Here is a 23804-nt window from a genome sequence, read left to right as displayed (position 1 = left end):
TGTGAGTGTTCTCACAATACCGTCGTACATTTTTATCCGGATTGTGCCTTTGCCAACAACTTTACAAACGGCGTTGTTACCCATTAAGACAACTCCACTTTCAGTTGATTCATATGTTGAAAACCAGGCCCTATTGGGAGACATATGATATGAACAACCCGAATCTATAATCCATTCATTATTAGACCTAATTATTTTTCGTTGCACGGAAAATGATTCTATCATTCTCATCAACTGCAATACTAGTCTCGGTGGTCTCACTCTTTTTCTTCTTTTGCTTTTCTTTATTCTTCAATTTAAAGCAATCAGAGATAACATGGCCCTTCTTTTTACAATAGTTGAACACCACATTTTTATTCCTGGATTTAGATCTACTTCTATTTTCTGTATTTCGCTTTTCAAATCTACCCCGAACAAACAAGCCATCGGCTTGACTCCCACTAGTTTCCCCAGTAATATCTCTATCTATCTGCTCTTTAGATTTTAATGCAGATTTAATTTTTCAATACAAAATTGTTTCCTTTCCATAAATCATAGTATCACGGAAATGCTTAAAGGACTGGGGAAGGGAATACAAAAGTAATAGGGTCTGATCTTCATCATCAATTTTCGAATCTATATTCTCCAAATCCATAATAATGGAATCAAATTTATCAAGATGGGAGAGTATAGAAGTATCTTCAGACATCCGAAACATATACAGGCTTTGCTTCAAATATAGCCGATTCTCGACTGTCTTCTTCATATACAAGGCTTTCAATTTATCCCACATAGCCTTGGTTGTAGTCTCTGTTGCTACCTCACGTAATACCTCATCTGAGAGGTTTAAGATTATGCTGGATCTGGCATTCTTATCCATTTCGACAAAATCCGCATCCTTTACATTTTCTGGCTTGTTCTCAATTCCCTGAATTGCCAAATCAACTCCGTCATATATCAGAATGGCCTCCATTTTGAGTTGTCACATGCCGAAGTTGACATTCCTGTCGAATTTCTTGACAACCGTCTTTGTTATTGTCATTGTTGCCACAAAATCTGTAACTTGAAACTTGTCTCAAAAAACTGGTCAAACAAATATACAAAACTTGTGAGCGGGCCCCACAAGGTAAGCGGATCCCACGGATAAACGGGCCCCAGGAATAAACTGGCCTCGCAGGATGAGTAGGCCCACGGATAAACGGGTCCCACGAGATGAGCGGGCCCCACAGGGTGAACGGGCCCACGAGATGAACCTGTCTTACAAAATCTATCAATCTACTCTGATACCAGTTTGTTAGGACTGGTCCAGGAATAAACAAACTAAAATTAGAACAAAGTAGGCGGTATAACCAACCATATAATGCTTAGGCGGTAGACACCAGCCATATAATATTTATGCGGTAAAACCGACCATATAAAAGGGTTGTGGCAACCCAATAAAGACAAATAACAAAGCAAAATAAAAAACACAGAAATTTACGTGGTTCGGTCAAATTGACCTACGTCTACGGGCGAGGGAGGAGCAATATTTTTACTATGAAGAAGAAATACAAAAGCTGTAGGAAAGTGGTTCTTAGGCCAAAATGGCACTTACAAAAGGTTTAGGAAATATTCCTAAACTCAAAATAAGAGAGTCTAAAATATTTGACTACAAATGAACTAGATGACCCAAGAAACTAATAGCCCATATAATGCTCTCTTGAGTGGTGCGTTTAAAACCTTCAATAACCTCTTCTATTTATAGGCTCACCAAAGGGAGCTTTCCGCTGTTGGCTTCGATGTGGGACGAAGCAAAGCATCGGTCAACAATTATGTCCAAATTTGATATTGGATTCCACCTTTTTTCTTGATACTTAAATCACTTGTCTAGATTTATGGTCAGTTATCCTCCATGTTTATTGGCTTTCCATCATTTTCCTTCGACACTTCTTACCAAACTTTTTTGAAAAAAGATGTATACGCCCACAAAGTTAATGAATTGGTAATTGTCACACAACCATTTGATCTCGATAGTCAAACAAAGTCCAACCCTGTTCCGAAACCAGTTGTTTGACACTATTATGCAATCAGGATTTAACGTACTTCAATTCAATTACAACGTTGGTGTAACGGAGAGAAAATAACTTGAAGCATAATCTTTCCATATGTACATTTCCATATGATAAAAAGAAATGGCCTCCAAGTATATATGACATGGGTTCTCAATCTAAAAGGTTAAATTACATGCTTGTGTGTTGTACCATACATAGACACCCATGTAATTACATCGACCTATACAATTGGAAATACAACCATAGAAAATGTTTAATCAGTTAATTTATTTTTTGGAGTAAACATCCCAGCGTATGGTGGCCGCATTGGGCCTCAACTAATCTGAAGTTAAGCACTGTCGGACCGCTTTGAAATATAATTGAAATACTTCCATATAAAAACTACCCAATTGAAATGTTTAATCTAATCGAATTACTATCAAATATGTTGTCCATCATGCTTATATGTTCATTAACTACCTAATTGATGGATGTTTCCATTAATAGGCATTCTGTAGTATTTCCATGTGCGTTTCTATAACCTATATATATATATATTTGGGGCACTACAGATGTTCACTTAAAGAATAAGGTGATTACTGATTATTGGATAACATTAAAGCTGACCGACATACAACAATTAATTTGGTAATATTCGTACTTATTACCGCTCTGAATGAAAACTGTGATAAAAGCACTCTTTTCGTAACCACGTACTCAATAAGTATGGTATGACTAAATATTTACCACAACAATTGATTAACTGTAGTAAATACCTGCATATAACTGCTGCAGTAGTTTCTCTTATCGCTGCTGAGTTTATATGGTAGCTCTTTAGTCATCGGTTTTTGTGTAGGGTTCGGTGATTGTTTTGTTCTCAGACTCTAAAAGTAGCATGCTGCTACGGCTAACTTTCTCTTGCTTTATGAAAAATAGCTGTGAGTTTTACATTGAACAAAAAATAGTTCATGTTGATACAGAATCGGCAAAAGCAATAAGTTTCGATCTACTGATCATTTTTCCCCCCCTTTTTTTTGCAAGTCTCTTCTTATCATTTCAACTATATTACTGTTATCTTTCTAGATTTTGTTATTGGCGGACTCACGAGTAACCTAATCTTTTTTTTTTTTTTTGACAAAAAACAAAGTTCATCAATGAAATGCTGGAAATCGTCCAACATAATTTAATTTAAATTACAAAAATCTACACTAATGGCAGGTTAAAAAATGCGTTAAAAATAATAGATTTATAATTTAACAGATACAAAAGGTCTAAAAATTTATGACCAGATTTGACAAACACAAGAAATTTTAAGATTGTCCTTTTATAAGATAATTTGTTGCAATTCTTTTCTGTGCATGTTATAATTACCAGATCTACTAATCAACTATTTTAAACTCTAATAATAAAGATGGGATCTGTCAAAATGGACTCAAGATCTAAACATCATTAAAGATATGATATTTATATCTAAAATAAATTTAGATCTATCAAAAAAATGAAAAAAACTTCACAAAATCTCACTGGGAACTATAGGAAATTCTCATTAGGAATTTTTAGGAGAAATAGAGATTTCTTACTAGGAATCTGTAGGACAAAGAGCGATCTCTAACTAAAAATTCTTAGGAGAGACTTTATTAGCAAAACAAAGTAAAATCAAAATCTGTTATTGGTCTCCTTTCCAATGAACAAGGTCTTCTGACAAGAGAAGAAGAAGTAGAAAAAGTTGGAGAAGAGGAAAGGTAGAGAAAGTACAAGTGCCCTGGTCAATTCAAATGGGTTTGGAAAACTTTTAATTTGGCAAACATTTGTTTCCAGAAACGCTCCATTGAGGGAATGCATCCTTTGATTTTTTTTTTTTGAATATTTATTTCTGAATAGAAGCATTCAATAAATGTGATTTATAAAGAATGTATTAATCGAAGAGTAAATCTTATATATACTGACAGTATATACACTATCACCATTTGATTCATGACATGTGTGTAAAAGTTAAATTTCAAATTCAAATTTTGCATGGTTGTTATTTATCCAACGCTGTCAGTGTATATACTGTCAGTATAGGAAAGATTAATCCTTAATTGAATGTGATTTTTTTTTAAAAAAAAAAAAAGGAACTCTTTTAGAAAAATACCATTATTTGAGGTTCAACTCTTTTAGGAAAAATACCATTATTTGAGAATTTCCTCACCGTTCATGTGATGTATACTCAAAGGAGGAGCCGGATAGCCTTAGGGGTGGGCAATTACCCCCTGCCTCCTCCCTCCTCCCTCCTCAAGCTTGAAAGTTTTCAATTTTGCACTGTATTTGTGCCTAAATTTTATGAAAGTCCTCAATTTAGTTACATTACATCCCTCAAAAAATTTTCTCCATGTATGAATGTTCTCAAAATTTGTGAAATGGCATTGACCCCCTGAAGAATGAAATTTTACGGTGAAGACAATTACCAAACGTATTTGACGCACTCCAAATTAAACATGGATGTCAGTTTAACAGAAAAAAGGTTCAAACATTGTAAAACTAACTACATAGGGTATTCTACATAGCAAACTTAGGAGAACAATTTAAACATACAAGATATAAAATTAACTGCAACCAATATTTGTTTTGGCTCTGCCACTTTCCAACCCCCCCGGGGTACTTATAGGATCTCAGTTTTTTTTGCACTTGAACTAGTTTTTAATTAGATCCAACTAGTAAAAAAACATACACAAATATGTTGAGCTACATTAGTTCTTCTAGATGAAAGATATATCAAAGCATCAATATAATCTATTGTATCATTAATTTTTCAAACCTGTTATATTTATCTATTTCAGATCTGTATGTATCTATGTCACATTAAATTTGATGTATTTTTTGCTATTAGTACAAATTTATTGAATGAAATAATCTTTTCTATAAAAAAAAATAAGATTTCAAATCATTGATACATGTATATTGATGGTATTTAACTGGAATAGAACACCCATAAAAAATGTATGCTTTGAAAATGTTTAGAAAAAAATGAATACCAACTGAAGATAGAAGAGATTCCAAAAATTGGCAACAAAAGTATAATAGAGCCATAGCAAAAGTAGAAATATAAACCAAACTTTTGCTATTTATTTATGTTGCCATGTGGCTTTAGTGTGATTGGTTGGTTTTATTAAGGTGGGCCATGTGGGTATGAATTCTTTATTAGTATTAGTAGAAGTTTTTGTATAGGATACAAGTACTAAGTCTGGCTATTTGCATTTGATATATTATGGCTCTGTTTGGATTAACGGTTTTTGGAGATGTTTTTCAAAAACTGTACTGTAGCTGTGTATATGAAAAACTTTTACTGTAGATGTTTTTTGAATTGTTTTTAGAGGTATTTTTAAAATATATTTTTGAGTATTTTATAATTTATAATCTTTTTGGGATATTTTTTTTAAAATTTTACGCGACCCACCACTATCCCCTCCCTTTTCCTTCTCCTCTCTCCTTTCTCTTCCTGTCCTCCTCCCCTCCATTTCCTCCCCCCCCCTCCTCCTCCTCCTCCCTCTTTCCTCTCCCTTCTCTCTTCTCCCCCCCTCCTTTCCCCCAACCCCAAACCCCTCTCCCGCTCGCGGGTGGTGGCTGTGACTTTAGCCACCACTCTAACCATGACCGTCTTGGTCTCGGCTTCTGGTCGTGATCAGATTTGATTGTGACTAGGAAGGTTGCGGTTAGTTGAGAGGAAGGAAATTGGGGGGCGGGGGAAGGGAAAGAAGAAAGGAAGAAGGAGAAGGAGAGAGAGGAGGAGGAGGAGAGAGGGAGAAAAGATGGGCGGAGAGAGAGAGGAGAGAGGAGAGAGGGTCGTGAGTGTTGGGGTGGTGACGGTAAGGTGGTGGCCGTGGTAGTGGAGAGTGATGGGTAGTTGTGTATTTTTTTGTACATTTGGAGTTATTTTTTATATATTGTATGGATATGATATTTTTGAAGTTATTTTTGTTTGTGTATTGTTGTAGCATTATACATGAAAAAATTGTTTTTCAAAAAAATCTGAATCCAAACCGAGCCAATTGTACAGCCCCATAAAGACATTGCAGTGAAAAACTTCTGTCAGTTGTGTTTTCTTTGTTTTGCGCGGCTGCTTGGTTTTCATCAATAAAGAAATTCTTTGCCTCTATATCGATTTTTCTTGATTGTTTCTGTGGGTTTATGTATGTTTATTTGTTTGGGTCCATCACAAAAAGTGTGGAAAAATAAGTACACCTGATTTGCATATCCAGCAGGTCTTAAATCGTATCGTAAAGAATCAATTTTCTTGTTTGTCCTATATTGGCAGATAGAAATAGTGCAAACCATCCTAATAATGGAAGAAATACTATCAGAAAAAGTTTAACCCCTCTGCTTTTTCGCGCTTTCATACTGCGTCAGTTTGTCATATATTATATTTGGCGAACGTGTTCAACAGATGCGAATATATTCGATCATTGGAATTTCACGTCAGGAACAGACTAGATTCAACAACCATTAGAGCAAATTGACATTTTAATAGTTCCTTAACAACCATAAAAAAAATGTGTTCAACAACCATTGTGCACATCTTATCCATTCCATTTCTTGTGCAAGAAATGAAAAATCAAAAAAAGGAAACTTGTTCTGTACTACCATTGTTTAAAGTGTTTAAATATATACAATTGAAAGAGTATAGGACCATCATTTTCTTTTACTTATATATATATATATAGATAGATAGATAGATAGATAGATATCAGGACACTGGGGAATATGGAAGAGATTTTACATAGACAAACAACATCACGAAAAGGACTATATCAGATTATATATAATTACTAAAGTTTATTGTCTTAGAGTTTCAAATAAATTCGTAAAATGAATATCAGTTTATTTGAAAATAAAGAAAAAATTAATAATTTAGGTTGTAAAAGAAAATATAAATCCCCTCTATAAGACAAGCCTTTTGCTAATCTTTCGACCATAAATGAATATATCAGTTTACCATTCTGCCCAAATTTATAATTTAGATTTGGATCCTAAAGGATCACTAGATTTGTAAAAGTATGATTAGATCACCAAAATTTTGTGAATCCAAGTCCACATCATATAAACTAAAAGACATTTTGACAATTAATTTGAAATTCAAATTCTTATACATCACGAACAAGTTCTAGAATGACTTGTGGAGGTAGTGGTGATTTCTAGGATAACAGATGATGGATGGAGGAGTATGGAATACTGGATTTTCATTATTGTTTGTCTCCTCTTCCCTGTTTTTTTTCCCCTTCAATCTATTCATTTGTTTTTCTTTTTTCATTTTCTTTTTCTTTTGGTAAGATGTAGAGGGGCAATCTTGCACTTCTGAATATTCTTTGGTTTGCCTAGTATAAACGGACGTTAATAAACTAATGGGAAGGGCTGATTCTTTAGATCTATGCACAGTCAAAGGCGAGTGATTGTTGTTTTCCAAATCTCGGGGGCTCAACTTGTATTTTGGCTACAACACAAGGGTGGTAAATGTAATTAACCCAAATTATTTGGATTAATTTTCTATATAATGACAGTGTATACACTTTCATTATTAAAGACAGTATATATACTCTCAATATTAAACGCATGATAATTAATACGAATTTGAATTTCAAATCCAAATTTTACATATGTCTCGTATATCTAATCACAACGGTGTATACACTTTTCAGTGCAGGTAATAGTACTAATTCTTATTATTTTAGTGCAATTTCTTTTTTGCTAATTGATTGTAGTAAACATGATTGAGGTAGAAGCACTCAAACTGGCAATATTTTTAGTTTCAATTATATTACAATTTGACAGAAGGTATCTTTCTTTCTGCCCAGGTTATGTTCGATAAATGCCTGTATGAAATGCGTTTGTATTGAGTAGGGTTCTAGCGCCGATGGCCAGATTGATTCCGCCACCGGTGAAAAAGAGAAGATAGAGAGAGTGAAGCAATTTTTCCTTTCTTCATTCCCCTTCCTTTTTTCTTTTAATTCTTTTTTCACTTTGACAAGACCCTTACGGGTTACGAGTGTGCATCGAACCAGTCCATCTCAGAAAATCCAGCAGTAATTGGAAGGGAAAAAAAGATTAAAAAAATCCCAGCAGCAACACTGTTACTTTGATACTTAAGATGATTCCTTAATCGGTATGCATCTAGAAAGTCCAAACATCTGTACACAAAGACATGAATGGTATGATTTTTGGGTTTAATTTTACTAGAGATTACTATTGTACTCACCCAATCTTATTCGTAGGCTGTTGCAGAATGGAGAAATTATTTTTTTCGAGGACCAGAGCAAACTAGGAGTTCTGTTTGAAATGTAATGTTTCCATTAACATCTTTTCATAAGCATAATTAGTGTGTAAATATTTTGTTGAATTCTTCAACCACAGTACTGTTATCTTCCTAGCTATATTTTTGTTCTTGGAGGACTTACAGCTGCCCTGAACCTAACATTTAATTGGGTTTTGGAGACATTTAATTAGGTAATATTGTGCATACTTAATAGCCATGTCAATTTTCTTGTCTCATCACTTATCACTAAACCAAAAAGGGTATAAACGGGTCTGATTAAGGTAAACACTTTAGTGTTTAAAGTTGTTTGATTCTTTTAACGAGGTTAAGATAGCATTTAAATTTGGTTTGTTTTATTTATAGATCCAAGCTCAAACGAGTTTTTACTGAGTTAAACTCGATTCAAGTTCAAGTAGCTTGAAATTTTTACCACTGATTCTAATTTTATGCTAATTGAACCAAGATATAGCCAAAATTAAAAGTTTATCAAACTCAAAACATTGTTCAAATTTGACTTGATTTCAAGAACTAAGTTTGAACAAGTCCTCACCCAGCGATGTAGTTTAGAGTATTGAGTACTTTGGTTAGTCTTTCAACCCTAATTGCAATGTCCACTAATAGCCATAAACTGGGTCCACCACAATATCTTAAACTTTGTTCTTAATTTCTTGAATGACAACTTGTTAACTGACAATGCCTTAAACATGATACTTTTGATCAAGGGCATGTGACGATTAAGGTTGGCTGGGCCAAGAAAGTCACCCATCTCTGGAACATTGAAGTCGAAAAATTGATGTATGTCCAAATACACCTTTGCTTATCAGTGGTTTTTGTGGAAAAGTAGATATTTTTCTCTAGATTATTAAAAAGAAAATATTAAGCTTACTCACAGAAGTATAAAGCTTTGCAAGTCCAAAATGAGCAATTTTGATGGACAATCTACGTCAGTGTCCCAAATTCAAGGGAGTTTTGAAATTCCAAAAGTTAGGAATAAGGTGATGGACTAATAATTAATTGAGAAAGTTAGTGATTAATAGGAGTTTGCAACTGTAAACAATAATTAAGTAAAAGGATAATATGAATATCACAGTCCGTAACTTAAATCTTAGTTACAGACACATCCTAACCACAGATTCCTAATTCATGTTTTCAGGTCATCTTGAAATGCAGACGTAACAAATTTCATAGGTTGCAACAGTCAATTTTTGTACAAAAGGGGTCAGTGTATATAAATGTTGATCATTAGAAGAGACACCAACCTCATTAACCCTTATAGAATCCAGTCTATTACCAAAATATTGAATTTTAGCGGTCATAAATTAGTAAAAAAAAAATAAGAGAAAAAAATAAAAATCCGAAGAAAATAAATCGAAAAGGCACTAGTCCCCAGCAACGGGGCCAAAATTTGATGGGTGTCAAACCACCAAAATTAAAATTCCTACTCTAAAAACTTAAATTTAACTGTAGTGGTGAGTAGGGTCGTCTCTTCAGGGTCTGCATGATTTATTTCCTTCTAACACAAGAATTAAATGGGGGTTTTGGAAAATTAAAATAAAAAAATCAGTTTAACTAAAAGTAATCAAATGAAAGAAATTTAAATTAAGTCAACAATAAGTAAATTCTAGCCAAAGAAATAACTACGGAAGTGATTCATACAACTGTTCATCAGTGCAATAATTACTTCATCTATTTGTTAATAAACAGGTTATAGTTGCCAAACACGCGATGATAACCAGCTTTTCCTTACAGTCTCAATGGTTAATGTACGCCTATTAACTACTTTCCTAGCCAAAAAATAACTATAGGTATGCCCATAGAATTTAATTTCTTGATTGTATTAAAAACTAGAAAAACCCTATTCTAATCAATAAACACACTACCGGGGTTTATTTAAATTAGATCATATATTTTTCTAATACAAAACCAATCACGCTAGTCGCCACTAATTTAAGACAATTAAACAATTACAGATTTAACTATCTTAACTAATACTAGATTGTTAGGTTGAATTAAATATCAAATCCTTAATATTCAACTAACAAAACAAGTATGAGAAATTAAATCAGAAAACATGCGAATACTAACGAATAAAAGAAACAGATAAAAATAATTAGATCTGATAGTGGTAGAGAACAAAATTCTTCGTTAACCCTTGACTAGAATAAAAAATTAGCCACTCGTCGTTGGGAGGCAATCCGCACAATTTCATTGAAGGAAATACGCGCCTGGCAAAAGAAAAAAACTAAAGAAAAGACGAAAAGCAAAGCGCTCCGTTGTTCTTGCTTGCTGCTAAGACTAGTAGTATCCCCTCTCTTGGGACCACGGACGAACTTTTAAGGTCACGAAAAGCAGAGTCCCTATCCCTTCTCCTCACGTTACTACTTTTCCAAATAAGTACTACTACTAGTACTAGTACTTCTAATTTCCTATGAAAGAAATATTCCCTAAATTGATAAAAGATAAATCAAATCGTTTTCCAATACAATTTGGAAATATGCCTTTTTAGGTTTTCAACTTGAATTGGGAAACTCTCATGCGTAAATCCCAACTTTTCCGGGCTTGCAGGCTAGCTCTAGGCACGACTACATGAAAAAGGGCTAAGAGTCTTCATTAATCCGCTTGTTGACTCTTTTCTTGCCATATTCCTGAAATTAGCACTAATTACCAAATATAAGTATAATCCATCAATTATTATAATAATTTGGCCGAAATCAAGGAAAAATATACATAAATTTAATAGTAATTACGCCACCAATCAACGAGTAAGGGATGAGAGGGAGGTCCCTGAGCAAGGGATGACAAGTTAACCTTTGATTGTTTAACTAAAGGGAGGTCTAGTTCACTGCAAATTCGAATAAATCAAACTAATAACTAGTTATTCTTTTGGGTAATTTATGCCCGTGGCTAAAAAAAAATATGCCGGTGCCCAAAAACTGTCTCTATCATCCCCAGGCCCTTGGAACTAAGAAAAAATCTCACCTCTATGCCTTTTATTATGTCTGAACTAAGGACTTCCATTTTCTCAGTTCGTACTAGTGAGCACTATCAGAAAATAGTGTAAACGTGGCACCAAAAAAGTGCTGTAAATATGGGGGAATAATTTCTTTAGCTTGGATGTTCTGATTTATAGAGTTCTAACCGTTCGAATGTAGTTTCGAGTAGTGAAGTTGATAAACAGAAAATGATCTGGCTCAATATGAATTAGCAGAGAAGTATGGGTGCGTATAAAAATTTGTCAATTTATAATGGCTTTTTTTTATTTTAATTAACCACATAAAAATGGTACATCTAGACAAATGTGTAAGATATCTTAAAAGTGCCGCCAAACCAATGGCCGCCCTAAACCACTGTAGATTATTAAAAAAATCTATGGAGATAAGATAATTGAGAGAGTGTCCCATGCATCGAAATTGATCTGATAAAAAAGATTAATATTATCATTTTTTAAATGTTATTTGAGTGAAATCTTAAAAGTTGGAGAGATCACGTCGTGTACGTAATCTGATAAGGTTACAACTTGACAAATCTTTTTCATAAACTATGATACAATCAGTGAATGAGGTAGGCTGAAATAATAGAGAGCTTGAATACTTATCTTCACCTACTGCAATGTTTAATTGCTTGTTTAGAAAGTGCATTTGGACGAAATCTAATCTAATCCTTTCACACTCCCCATTTTCTTAGTTGATACGAGATTTGCATTAAAGATTGTTCAAGTATCAATCACTGGTTGTTTTTCTCCTTTGGGCCATGCAAGTAAATTGACAACACAGAAAATTTAAAGACTTGCGTTCAAGCTATCATTTCGTGGCTTTACAATTGGCATCCACTTGATGTCCTATCATGCAGCATTTTTCTACTAATTTAGTTACTATTTTTAGAAGTGATAGGGGGATAGTGGAGTCCATAATTGTACAGAGTGATTAGAATGACCTGGTGGACATCACACGTTTCTGGTTCTTTTACTGTGCGGTCTGCTGCATAGAAGCTCCGGAAAGTCAGTGCCTGGCTTTGATTCAAGTGTGGATGTAGTGCCCTTGGAATCGACAAGAGTGTCTTGACACTAAAAAGCAATAAGAAAGCAAAAAAAATAAATAAAAAAAGAGACACCACTATATTTATGGGATTCAAGAAACTACAAAACACTCAAGAAAGTGTTCAAGAACCAAAACTACCTGATACTAAAAAATAGTGTCCTAAAATATCAGTTTATTTATAATTACTTAAAATTATAGTCTTAGAGTTTCAAATATATTGGTAAAAATTACCATCATTTTTTCGAAATTAAAGAAGAAATTAATAATTTAGATTGTAAAAGAATTTGTATATCCCCTCCATAAAACTGGCCTTTTTCTTATTTTTTGATCGTAAACGAATATATCAGTTTATCAAGATATATATAATAATGAATCTGTCCTCTGTTAAAAAATTCACAACCCAAATTTACAAATGCAATTTGGAACCTAGTAGGGTCACTAGATTTGTAAAATTATAGTTAGATCATCAAAATTTTGTGAATCTAATTCCACGCATAAAACTAAAAGATACCTTGGTCATTGATTTTGAGTTCAAATTCTTATATTTCACTGATAATGACTTGAACTTTATGCTATTAGCATATAATGTCAGAAATAAGTAAGTATCTTGATCGTAGACCATTGGTGTCTTTGGATACATAATTTATTTTAGATATTAAATTTGTTGTATTATAAACACATTATCCAACCTTTTTATATATTCAACTGTCTTCTTATTGCACATAATCACAACACAAAAAAGTAGCATGCTAATTATTAAAATATTTTTTAAAATAATTTTTATAAGTCACGTTTTTTTAATGTTTTCATTTCATTTCCTTTTGTCTCTGCAGAAACTGGAACATGGGCTGCTGGGACTTTTATACATATGGTAGTTAAGATTAAAGTAAATTTGAACGGGAGAGGTCCTGTCTTTTACACCTATGATAGGTAAGTTTTTCACTTTTCTTCTATCCCGTTTAATAATGCTAGAAATTGTTAAGTATTTTGATTGTAGAGCATAGGTGTGTTTGGATATATAATTTTTTTCCGAATATTATTTTGATTGCATCATTAAAATGTACTATTTTTTATTTTTTTTAAACTGTTTTTTTTAATCTCACATTAATCACAACACAAAAAATATAGTGCGGTAATTATTAAAATAATTTATTCAACTATGTTAGTACTTGGAAAGATGTACCAAACACCAAAGAAAATTGGAAAATTGGTATCATCCGGAACCTCCTTCAAAGTATCCTTGAAGCTAATGGGGTTAGGTGGATTGTCATAATAGATCATAGATGAAACTCCAGTGTGAATTGTAGCTTCGCTGCAGTGCACTTGATGGTTACAGCAATAAAAGGTACATTATAGATTTACCAAAAATAATAATAAATTATAATTTTTATAAGTCACGTTTTTAAATTTCTTGCTGCATATCCTTTTGTTTCTGTAGAAACTGGAACGTGGGCTGCTGGGACATTTGCACCAACGGTACGTAAGCTTAGAGGCTCCGTCTCCTTAAATACTGGTACAAGGCGAAAGCTTAGTCACCAGGGCGAATCCACAATTCAGTGAACATAGAGTAGAATCTGTAGTTAGTAGGCCGGTGGGATCTTTTGAAGTGTAGTAGTAATATGGATTCTTTAGCAGAAACAACCAAGAACCAAGTTGTACTAAAAGAAGAAGATGAAGAAGAAGAGCACTTCTCGTACGCCATGCAGCTAGTTACCTCCGCAGCGCAGCCCATGGTGTTGCTTGCTGCCATCCGGCTCGATGTGTTCGAGATCATCGCCAGAGCTGGTCCCGGTGCTCAACTCTCGCCTTCAGAAATTGCGGCTAACGTGTCTTCAGAAAACCCAAATGCCGCTGCTATGCTGGATCGAATGTTGCGGCTTCTGGCAAGCTACTCGGTGCTCACCTGCTCCGTTGCCACCGACGTGGATGGCGATCATGAGATCCAAACGCCGACAAGAGTGTATGGATTGGCGCCGGTGGCCAAGTTCTTTGTACAGAACAAAACAAAGGGAGGAGGTTCACTTAGCTCCCTGCTGGCTTTGCTTCAAGATAAGGTCTTCATTGACAGTTGGTGAGATTTTCACTTTTCTTTTATCCTGTTTAATAAAAAGTAAAAACAAAAACTCCTATAGTTGAGATTGCTCCTTTGCTCTGTTTTAAAACTCGGACCGGACCGGTCAGTCGAACCTGTCGAACCGGGAACCGGCCAGGTAGCCGGTCCGAGTCATATTAAAAAACCGAAAATTTAAAATTCGGTCAAAGCCGATCAAAAACCGGGTTTGACCGGAAAAAAATCGATTTTTCCGGTTCAACAGTAATTTTTTTAAAAAAAATTCAAACTTTTTAATATTATGTTTTGACCCCCTAAATTATTAAAACTTATTGATATACCTCAAATATTTGATACTTTATAAATATTGTCCTAAAATTTGATGTTATTTTTCAATTAAATTCATAATTTTAATTCTAAACTTGTTAATATTTATTAAATAATATAAATTGCTACTTGATTGTTCTAATTTCTTTGTATTTTCTTATTAAATATATTTGAAACATCAAATATATATGAATATACCTTTAATAATATCAATATATTATTAGATATTATATATATAATATTTTAATTTTTAAATAATTTTTATTTATGACGTCATCCGGTTCGACCCCTATCGACCCCCGGTCGAACCCATTGACCCCTGACCCCTGACCTCGGCCGAGTCACTATCCGGTTCGGTTCTGAAAACATAGCTCCTTTGTGGATGCATAGTGCCTGGTCCAAAAGCGATTCACTACCCTAAGAAACTCCATCGACCCCTCTTCTTTTGTTTTAACGTGGAGTAAGAATAGAAATGAACTTGAGGTAGGGATTATTACAATCATGATTGGCCAAGAAAAAAAATGCACGGCTGAGATTATGAGTTGGGAATAATTTTTAACAATATGTGTGGATCCCACCAAAATATATACTGAACTTACACCGTGTTTAAAATCCAATTCATTTACATCTTGTTGAAATACACATAACCGGTTAGGAACTGTTCCGGCCGCTAATCCATTAAATATTATCAGTGTCTGGGAACAAAAAAAGAAAAACAAATCATTCCTTTGCTTCTAACTATGCCTTGACCTACAAGTTGTAATTCTAAGATGCACGTAGCCATTTTGTTAGTGATGGTCTTTATTCCTCTGCAAAAGGATTACTTTTAGAGTGATTTTCTTCTAGAATCTCTACTTCAACCTCAACTACCTCCAAAATCCATGATACATGATCTCAACATATATATTCTCAAGAATTTGAATAGTTTTCTCCAACTGTTCATCTGTTTGACAAGACAATTCTTTTGTAAAATATCAAATCCATAGACTATTATATTTAAAGTAGCACACTGATTACTCAAGACAACATTAAACTGATCACGGATTTGATGTTATAGACCTATAATAAATTTTGTTCATAGTTTTCATTGTGAGTTCACGGGTAAACTGTATGGATGCTTTTCTTCCTTGCATGTATTTAAGAACAATTCGGCTTGTAAAAAGGTCTCCATAAAATATGCTTTTGGACCCAAAATTTAGGTACCAATTAGAAGATGCAGTTTGCAAAGGGGGAGATCCGTTTCACAGGGCGCATAGTACACATGCATTTGAATTTCTTGGAAGCGACCCCAGATTCAATGAGGTATTCAACAAGGCAATGATCCACCACACAGCTATCGTCATAAACAGAATGCTTGAACGGTACAAAGGTTTTGAGCACCTCAAAACTTTGGTAGATGTTGGTGGTGGTCTTGGAATGAACCTCAATATAATCACAACTAAATACCCTAGTCTCAAGGGTATTAATTTTGATTTGCCACATGTTATACAACATGCACCAGCCTATCCTGGTATAATTTTTGCTCTTCTCCATTTGTTGCTCAGTTATGTCTGCTCTTTTGCTTCATTACCCTTTAATTAACAAATTCAAAATAGCATGTGAGAACAAATAAAGAAACAGATGCAGAGATTTCAAAATAATCTCCGTTAAATTGCAAAACAAATGAGTTAGTTTTGGGGAAGAAAGGCACTTACCATCATGAGTTTTATAATTTTTTTTTTGGAATTAAAGAAGTTTCAATATGTTGTACGACACACTGTTATACTGAATCACAGGCTTCCACAAACTATTGCTTGAAAAGAAGAATTGTTTATTCCATAATCCACTGCATTAGAATAGGATTTTTTTTTTTAAATCTGTAATCCATTACCTTCTACCCTTAATAAGGTAAATTTGCAGGAGTTGAACATGTTGGAGGAGACATGTTTGAAAGTGTTCCACAGGGGGATGCCATTTTTATGAAGGTAAGTTCAACTTTGAAGGAAATCTTATTAGAAGTCAGTCAGTCACAACAAATGCTATCTGTTGTTTTGTCAGAGCCGCAAGCTTTGACTTGTGGCATAATTTTTTCATTTCCTTCTCATCCCACATCGGAGCCTGCTGAAGAGAAGTCGGCTACTCGAGGCCTATAAATAGAAGGGTCCATTGAAGGATTTAACTTGCACCACTCAAGAGAGTTATATGGGCTATTAGCTTCTTGAGTCATCTAGCCCATTCAGTTAAATATTTTAGGCTCTCTTGATTTGAGTTTAGGAATATTTTCTAAACTCTTTTGTAAGTGCCTATTGGCCTAGGAACCACTTTCCTACGGTCTTTTGTATTTCTTCTTCATAGTAGAAATATTGCTCCTCCCTCGCCCGTGGACGTAGGTCAATTTGACCGAACCACGTAAATCTTCTGTGTCTTTTATTTGCTTTGTTATCCGTCTTTATATGGTCGGTTTTACCGCCTAATTATTATATGGCTGGTATCTACCGCCTATCTATTATATGGTCGGTTATACCGCCTACTTTGTGCTAACTTGAGTTTGTCTATTCCTGGCCCGGTCCTAACAAACTGGTATCAGAGCTGGTTGTTATATTTTGCAAGACAGGTTCATCTGGTGGGGCCCGTTCATCTGGTGGGGTCCGTCCATCCTGTGGGGCCCACTCATCCTGTGGGGTCCGTTTATCCGTGGGGCCCGCTCACCTTGTGGGGTCCTTTCATCCCGTGGGGCCCGCCTATCTCGTGGGGCCCGCTCACCCTGTGGGGCCCGCTCACGAGACTTGCATATTTGTTTGGCCAGTTTTTTGAGACAAACTTCAAGTTACAGAATTTGTGGCAACAATGACGATAACAAAGACGGTTGTCGAGAAATTCGACAGGAATGTCAACTTCGGAATGTGGCAGCTCAAGATGGAGGCCATTCTTGTTCATGACGGAGTTGATCTAGCGATTCACGGAATCGAGAACAAACCAGAAGATGTCAAGGATGCGGATTTCGCCGATATGGATAAGAAGGCCAGATCCAGCATAATCTTAAACCTCTCCGATGAGGTATTGCGTGAGGTAGCAACGGAGACTTCGGCCAAGGCTATGTGGGATAAATTGAAAGCCTTATATATGAAGAAGACAGTCGAAAATCGGCTATATTTGAAGCAGAGTTTGTACATGCTTCGGATGTCTGAAGGTACATCTATACTCTCCCATCTTGATAAATTTGATTCCATTATTATGGATTTGGGGAATATAGATTCGAAAATTGATGATGAAGATCAAGCCCTATTACTTTTGTGTTCCCTTCCCCAGTCTTTTAAGCATTTCCGCGATACTATGATTTATGGAAAGGAAACAATTTCGTATCGGGAAATTAAATCTGCATTAAAATCTAAAGAGCAGATAGATAGGGATATTACTGGGGAAACTAGTGGGAGTCAAGCCGATGGCTTGTTTGTTCGGGGTAGATCTGAAAAGAGAAACACAGAAAATAGAAGTAGATCCAAATCCAGACATAAAAATGTGGTGTGCAATTATTGTAAAAAGAAGGGCCATGTTATCTCTGATTGCTTTAAATTGAAAAATAAAGAAAAGCAAAAAGGGAAATTTGTTGAGAAAAATACTGAATCCGCTGAGGCTAGTATAGCAGCTGATGAGAATGATGGAACCATTTTCTGTGCAACGGAAAATAATTTTAGGTCTAACAATGAGTGGATTTTAGATTCGGGTTGTTCATATCATATGTGTCCCAATAGGGACTGGTTTTCAACATATGAATCAGCTGAAGGTGGAGTTGTCTTAATGGGCAACAACGCTGTTTGTAAAGTTGTTGGCAAAGGCACAATCCGGATTAAAATGTACGATGGTATTGTGAGGAAGCTCACAGATGTTAGACATGTTCCAGATTTGAAGAAAAATCTCATCTCTTTGGGCACTCTTGAGTCTATTGGGTGCAGGTATTCAGGTGGAGACGGAGTTCTCAAAATTACTCGAGGAGCTCTTGTTGTTATGAAGGCACACAGATCTGGTACTTTGTATATTTTGCAGGGATCTACTGTTACAGGTGCTGCTGCTGTTTCAACATCATCTTTGTCAGATACAGACATCACCAAATTATGGCATATGCGTTTGGGGCACATGAGCGAAAAAGGCTTAGGCATACTAAGCAAAAAGGGACTTCTTTGTGGTCAAAGTACCGGGCCATTGGAATTCTGTGAACATTGTATTTTTGGGAAGCAGAAAAGAGTCAGCTTCAGTTCACCAGCAATTCACAAGACAAAAGGTACTCTTGATTACATTCATTCAGATCTATGGGGTCCTTCTCGTGCTCCTTCTAAAGGTGGTGCCAGGTACATGTTGACTTTCATTGATGATTATTCAAGGAAAGTTTGGGTATATTTTCTTAAGCATAAAAATGATGTTTTCCTAACTTTCAAGCAATGGAAAGTTTTGATTGAGAAGCAAACAGGAAAACACATTAAGCGGTTGAGAACAGATAATGGCATGGAATTTTGTGGAGGTGAATTTAATGAATTCTGCAAGAATGAAGGAATTGTTCGGCATCACACCGTCAGGATGACGCCTCAACAAAATGGTGTGGCCGAACGTATGAACAGAACTCTTTTGGAGAGAGCAAGGTGTATGATCTCTAATGCAGGGTTGACAAACGACTTTTGGGCAGAGGCGATCAATATGGCCTGTTATATTGTCAACCGTTCTCCTTCTGCATCTCTTGATTTCAAAACTCCTGAGGAAGTTTGGTCAGGTACTCCTGCTGATTACTCCAATTTAAAAGTTTTTGGGTGTCCAGCATACATGCACGTGAATGATGGAAAATTGGAGCCTAGGGCTAAAAAGTGCATTTTTCTTGGGTATGCTTCTGGGGTGAAAGGATACAGATTATGGTGTCCTGATCCCAAATCTCCAAAATTTGTGATCAGTAGAGATGTTACTTTTGATGAATTGTCTATGTTATCTTCCAAGAAGGAGTCTTCTAGTCCTTGTACTACTGATAGTACACAGAAGCAGGTGGAGCTTGATATTGGCAGTTCTGGTCCTTCTCAGACCAAATCTTCTATTCAAATGCCAGTAGATACACCTGAATCTACTGTTGAAGATAGTTCTGAAGAAGAAGAGTATTCCATAGCCAGAGATAGAGCAAGGAGAGACATTCGACCACCACAAAGATATGCAAATTTAGTTGCATATGCTTTGTCTGTTGCAGAAGAAACTGATGCAGTTGGTGAGCCTTCCACCTATTCAGAAGCAGTTTCTTGTGATGATTCTGCAAAGTGGTTGATTGCGATGAATGAAGAAATTGAATCTATTCATCGTAATGAAACTTGGGTTCTTGTAAAGCCGCCGTCAGCTAAGAAAATTGTTGGATGCAAATGGGTCTTCAAGAAGAAGGAAGGTATTCCAGGGGTTGAAGATACAAGGTATAAAGCACGATTAGTTGCAAAGGGCTATAGTCAGGTACAAGGTGTTGATTTTAATGATATATTCTCACCTGTTGTTAAACATAGCTCTATTCGTGTTTTGCTTGCTTTAGTAGCCATGTATAATTTGGAGTTAGAGCAGCTTGATGTTAAGACAGCTTTCTTACATGGCGAACTTGAAGAACAAATTTATATGAAGCAACCCCAGGGTTTTGAGATTGAAGGTAAGGAAGACCATGTTTGCTTATTGAAGAAATCCTTATATGGATTGAAGCAGTCTCCAAGACAATGGTATAAAAGGTTTGATTCCTTTATGTTGGGTCATGGTTATTTGAGGAGCATGTATGATAGTTGTGTTTACTTCCGGAAGTTAAATGATGGTTCTTTCATTTATTTGCTGCTTTATGTTGATGACATGCTCATTGCTGCCAAGAATTTGTCAGAAATTCACACTTTGAAACTGCAGTTAAATAGTGAATTTGAAATGAAAGATTTGGGAGCAGCTAAGAAAATTCTTGGCATGGATATCAAGCGAGATCGAGGAGTAGGGAAATTGTTCTTGACCCAGAAAAATTACCTTGAGAAAGTTTTGGAGCGTTTTGGCATGAAAGATGCTAAACCAGTATCTACTCCTCTTGCTAGCCATTTTCGGCTATCTGCTGCTCAATCACCAAAATCAGATGAAGAGGAAGATTATATGGCACAGGTTCCTTATTCCAGTGCAGTCGGCAGTATTATGTATGCAATGGTTTGTACTCGTCCAGATATTGCACAAGCAGTCAGTGTTGTTAGCAGATATATGTCTTGCCCTGGTAAAACACATTGGCAGGCTGTGAAGTGGATTCTCAGATACTTGCGAGGTACTTCAAATGCATGTTTGGAGTTTGGAAGAAATAATAACACTTTGGTTGGTTTTGTAGACTCAGACTACGCTGGGGATCTTGACAGGAGAAGATCACTTTCAGGCTATGTATTTTGCATTGGCGGTTGTGCTGTTAGTTGGAAAGCTACTCTACAACCTGTCGTAGCTTTGTCTACTACTGAAGCAGAATATATGGCTGTGACCGAGGCAATCAAAGAAGCCTTGTGGTTGAAGAGTTTATTTAGCGAGCTAAGTCTATATCAAGGTGTTATTGATATTCACTGTGATAGTCAAAGTGCCATACACTTGACTAAAGATCAGATGTATCATGAGAGGACGAAACACATTGATGTGAAGTATCACTTCATTCGGGATATCATTGCTGAGGGAAAAGTCCTTATTCAGAAAATCAATACCAAGGACAATCCAGCTGACATGTTTACGAAACCTCTTCCAATTTACAAATTCAAGCAGTGCTTGGATTTGGTTGGTGTTCATTGTTGGTGATTTACGCCCATTGGGGCTTATGTGGAGAAGGTGGAGCAATTTTGCTATTGTCGATGATAAGACTCAAAATTATGCCAAGGTGGAGATTTGTTGTTTTGTCAGAGCCGCAAGCTTTGACTTGTGGCATAATTTTTTCATTTCCTTCTCATCCCACATCGGAGCCTGCTGAAGAGAAGTCGGCTACTCGAGGCCTATAAATAGAAGGGTCCATTGAAGGATTTAACTTGCACCACTCAAGAGAGTTATATGGGCTATTAGCTTCTTGAGTCATCTAGCCCATTCAGTTAAATATTTTAGGCTCTCTTGATTTGAGTTTAGGAATATTTTCTAAACTCTTTTGTAAGTGCCTATTGGCCTAGGAACCACTTTCCTACGGTCTTTTGTATTTCTTCTTCATAGTAGAAATATTGCTCCTCCCTCGCCCGTGGACGTAGGTCAATTTGACCGAACCACGTAAATCTTCTGTGTCTTTTATTTGCTTTGTTATCCGTCTTTATATGGTCGGTTTTACCGCCTAATTATTATATGGCTGGTATCTACCGCCTATCTATTATATGGTCGGTTATACCGCCTACTTTGTGCTAACTTGAGTTTGTCTATTCCTGGCCCGGTCCTAACACTATCTTTGAACAATATTCTGCAGATCTTTTCAATCTAATTATGTACAGTCCTTCTCTTTTGAACCATATTATGCAGATCTTCACAGTCTAATAAGTTACCCAACTTCTTATTTGAGTTGCATTTATTTTTACCACTTTAATCAATGAACATTTAGTTGTTAGGCAACAGACGCTTTAACTTTAAAGGTTACTTACACACATGGTTCAAAGACTCGGCCGAGTTTGAAACTCAGCCGAGTCGTTACCGTCTCGGTCTCTCCCGATACGATTCCGAAATACTTGACTCACCAAGACGTCATCGTGAAGGGTTGAAACGGCCGAGTCACACCGAATCATCCCGAGTTAACTTGAATTTTTATTATTTTTACTAATTTTTAATTATCTTTGTTTATTATATTTTTTACAATTTTTAGAATATTAAATATTTTAAAAATTCGCATCTCGCCGAAACCGCGATTGATATGTCGAGACCGATGTAAAATGGTCCGGACCGCGACCGCGACTTTGAACCATGTTTACACATGTATATAACACTCTCTCTAACTTTAGCTATACTATATGGAATTTTAAATAATCAGGAAAGTATCTACAGATCAGGTGAATACTTATAGATTAAGGGATAGGATAATGACACATTAGAAATATTAGTAGTTGAGAGTGATCTATAACTCTCAAGATCATAAAGTCTGTCATCGTCTTATGATGCTTTGTAAAAGGAGTGCCTTTTGTCTGGAATACTCACAGACAACATCCATCAATACTTTTGTAGTGGATACTTCATGATTGGGATGATGATCATTGCTTGAAGTTGCTGAAAAATTGTTACAAGGCTTTACCAGACAATGGAAAGGTAATAGCTGTTGACGCAATTCTTCCTGTGATTCCTGATGATAGTGCACGCGACAAAGCTACTTGCCAAACAGATCTTATAGTGGTGACTCAATATAAAGGAGGAATTGAGAGATATGAAACAGAGTTTCTTGCCCTGGCTACTGCTGCTGGATTTAAAGGCATAAGTGTGAAATGTTTCGTATGTAACTTGTGGGTCATGGAATTCTATAAGTAGATGACTAGTTCATGGGGCATTGTACTTTAAAACCTTAAATGTTGTATGTTGAGTGATTGTTAATGTCATGGTGATCATCTGCGATTGTTAATGTCATGGTGATCATCTGCAATCTACAGCGAGGAAAAAAAACTGCAATAGTGACCTCGTAAGAATAAATTTAAATATTGTTTTGTTTCCGAATATGATAATTATGATGGAGCTAAGGCAAGTATGATTTAGGTGTGGTTGGGTATTGTTATTTTACTTCATCCATGCCTTAGCATACTCCAAAAGACATGAAAAAAAGTTTTCTAATACAACACATTTACGTAAAAGTGCACTATCCTAAGTTCCTAACTATTAAAAGCGCCAAACGCTGAGGAACAGTAAAAGTGGCGTCCTCATGTGATCTGCCGGTTCTTTGGTGATTTTGTGCAGCCTTAGGGGCAATTTCGGCGGGAGGTTTCCCTTGCTGCCTGCTTCTTTCTTTTGTTTTTTCCCATCTCCCATTTGGTGTTTCAACCTGGTGCTGCATGTAGGTTTTTAATGCCCCCAAGCCACAATTTATTTTGGTTTTGCCATGATGAACCACAATTTGTTCCTGTTTTGCCATGGCTTGAGCCTAACATATAAAAAAAAAAAAA

At 35.7% G+C, this 23804-nt stretch overlaps 1 protein-coding gene across 2 annotated transcripts; it reads left to right on the top strand.

The window, feature by feature from the left end:
* The first annotated feature begins 13832 nt into the window (after positions 1–13832).
* On the top strand, positions 13833–23313 carry LOC113770067 (caffeic acid 3-O-methyltransferase-like). Of its 2 annotated transcripts, none has more exons than XM_027314417.1 (4): positions 13833–14403; positions 15909–16219; positions 16609–16673; positions 22882–23313. In XM_027314417.1, the coding sequence occupies exons 1-4, from the start codon at positions 13952–13954 to the stop codon at positions 23176–23178; spliced, it is 1125 nt and encodes a 374-aa protein (XP_027170218.1). In that variant the 5' UTR covers positions 13833–13951; the 3' UTR covers positions 23179–23313. The 2 variants fall into 2 exon arrangements, with proteins under 2 accessions (XP_027170218.1, XP_027170219.1); XM_027314418.1 differs by having other exon boundaries at positions 22857–22975.
* Positions 23314–23804: the final 491 nt, after the last annotated feature.

Source organism: Coffea eugenioides, chromosome 5 (genome assembly GCF_003713205.1).
Source record: "Coffea eugenioides isolate CCC68of chromosome 5, Ceug_1.0, whole genome shotgun sequence".
In the NCBI taxonomy this organism is placed as follows: Eukaryota; Viridiplantae; Streptophyta; class Magnoliopsida; order Gentianales; family Rubiaceae; genus Coffea; species Coffea eugenioides.
This window is presented reverse-complemented; position numbering and strand designations above follow the sequence as displayed.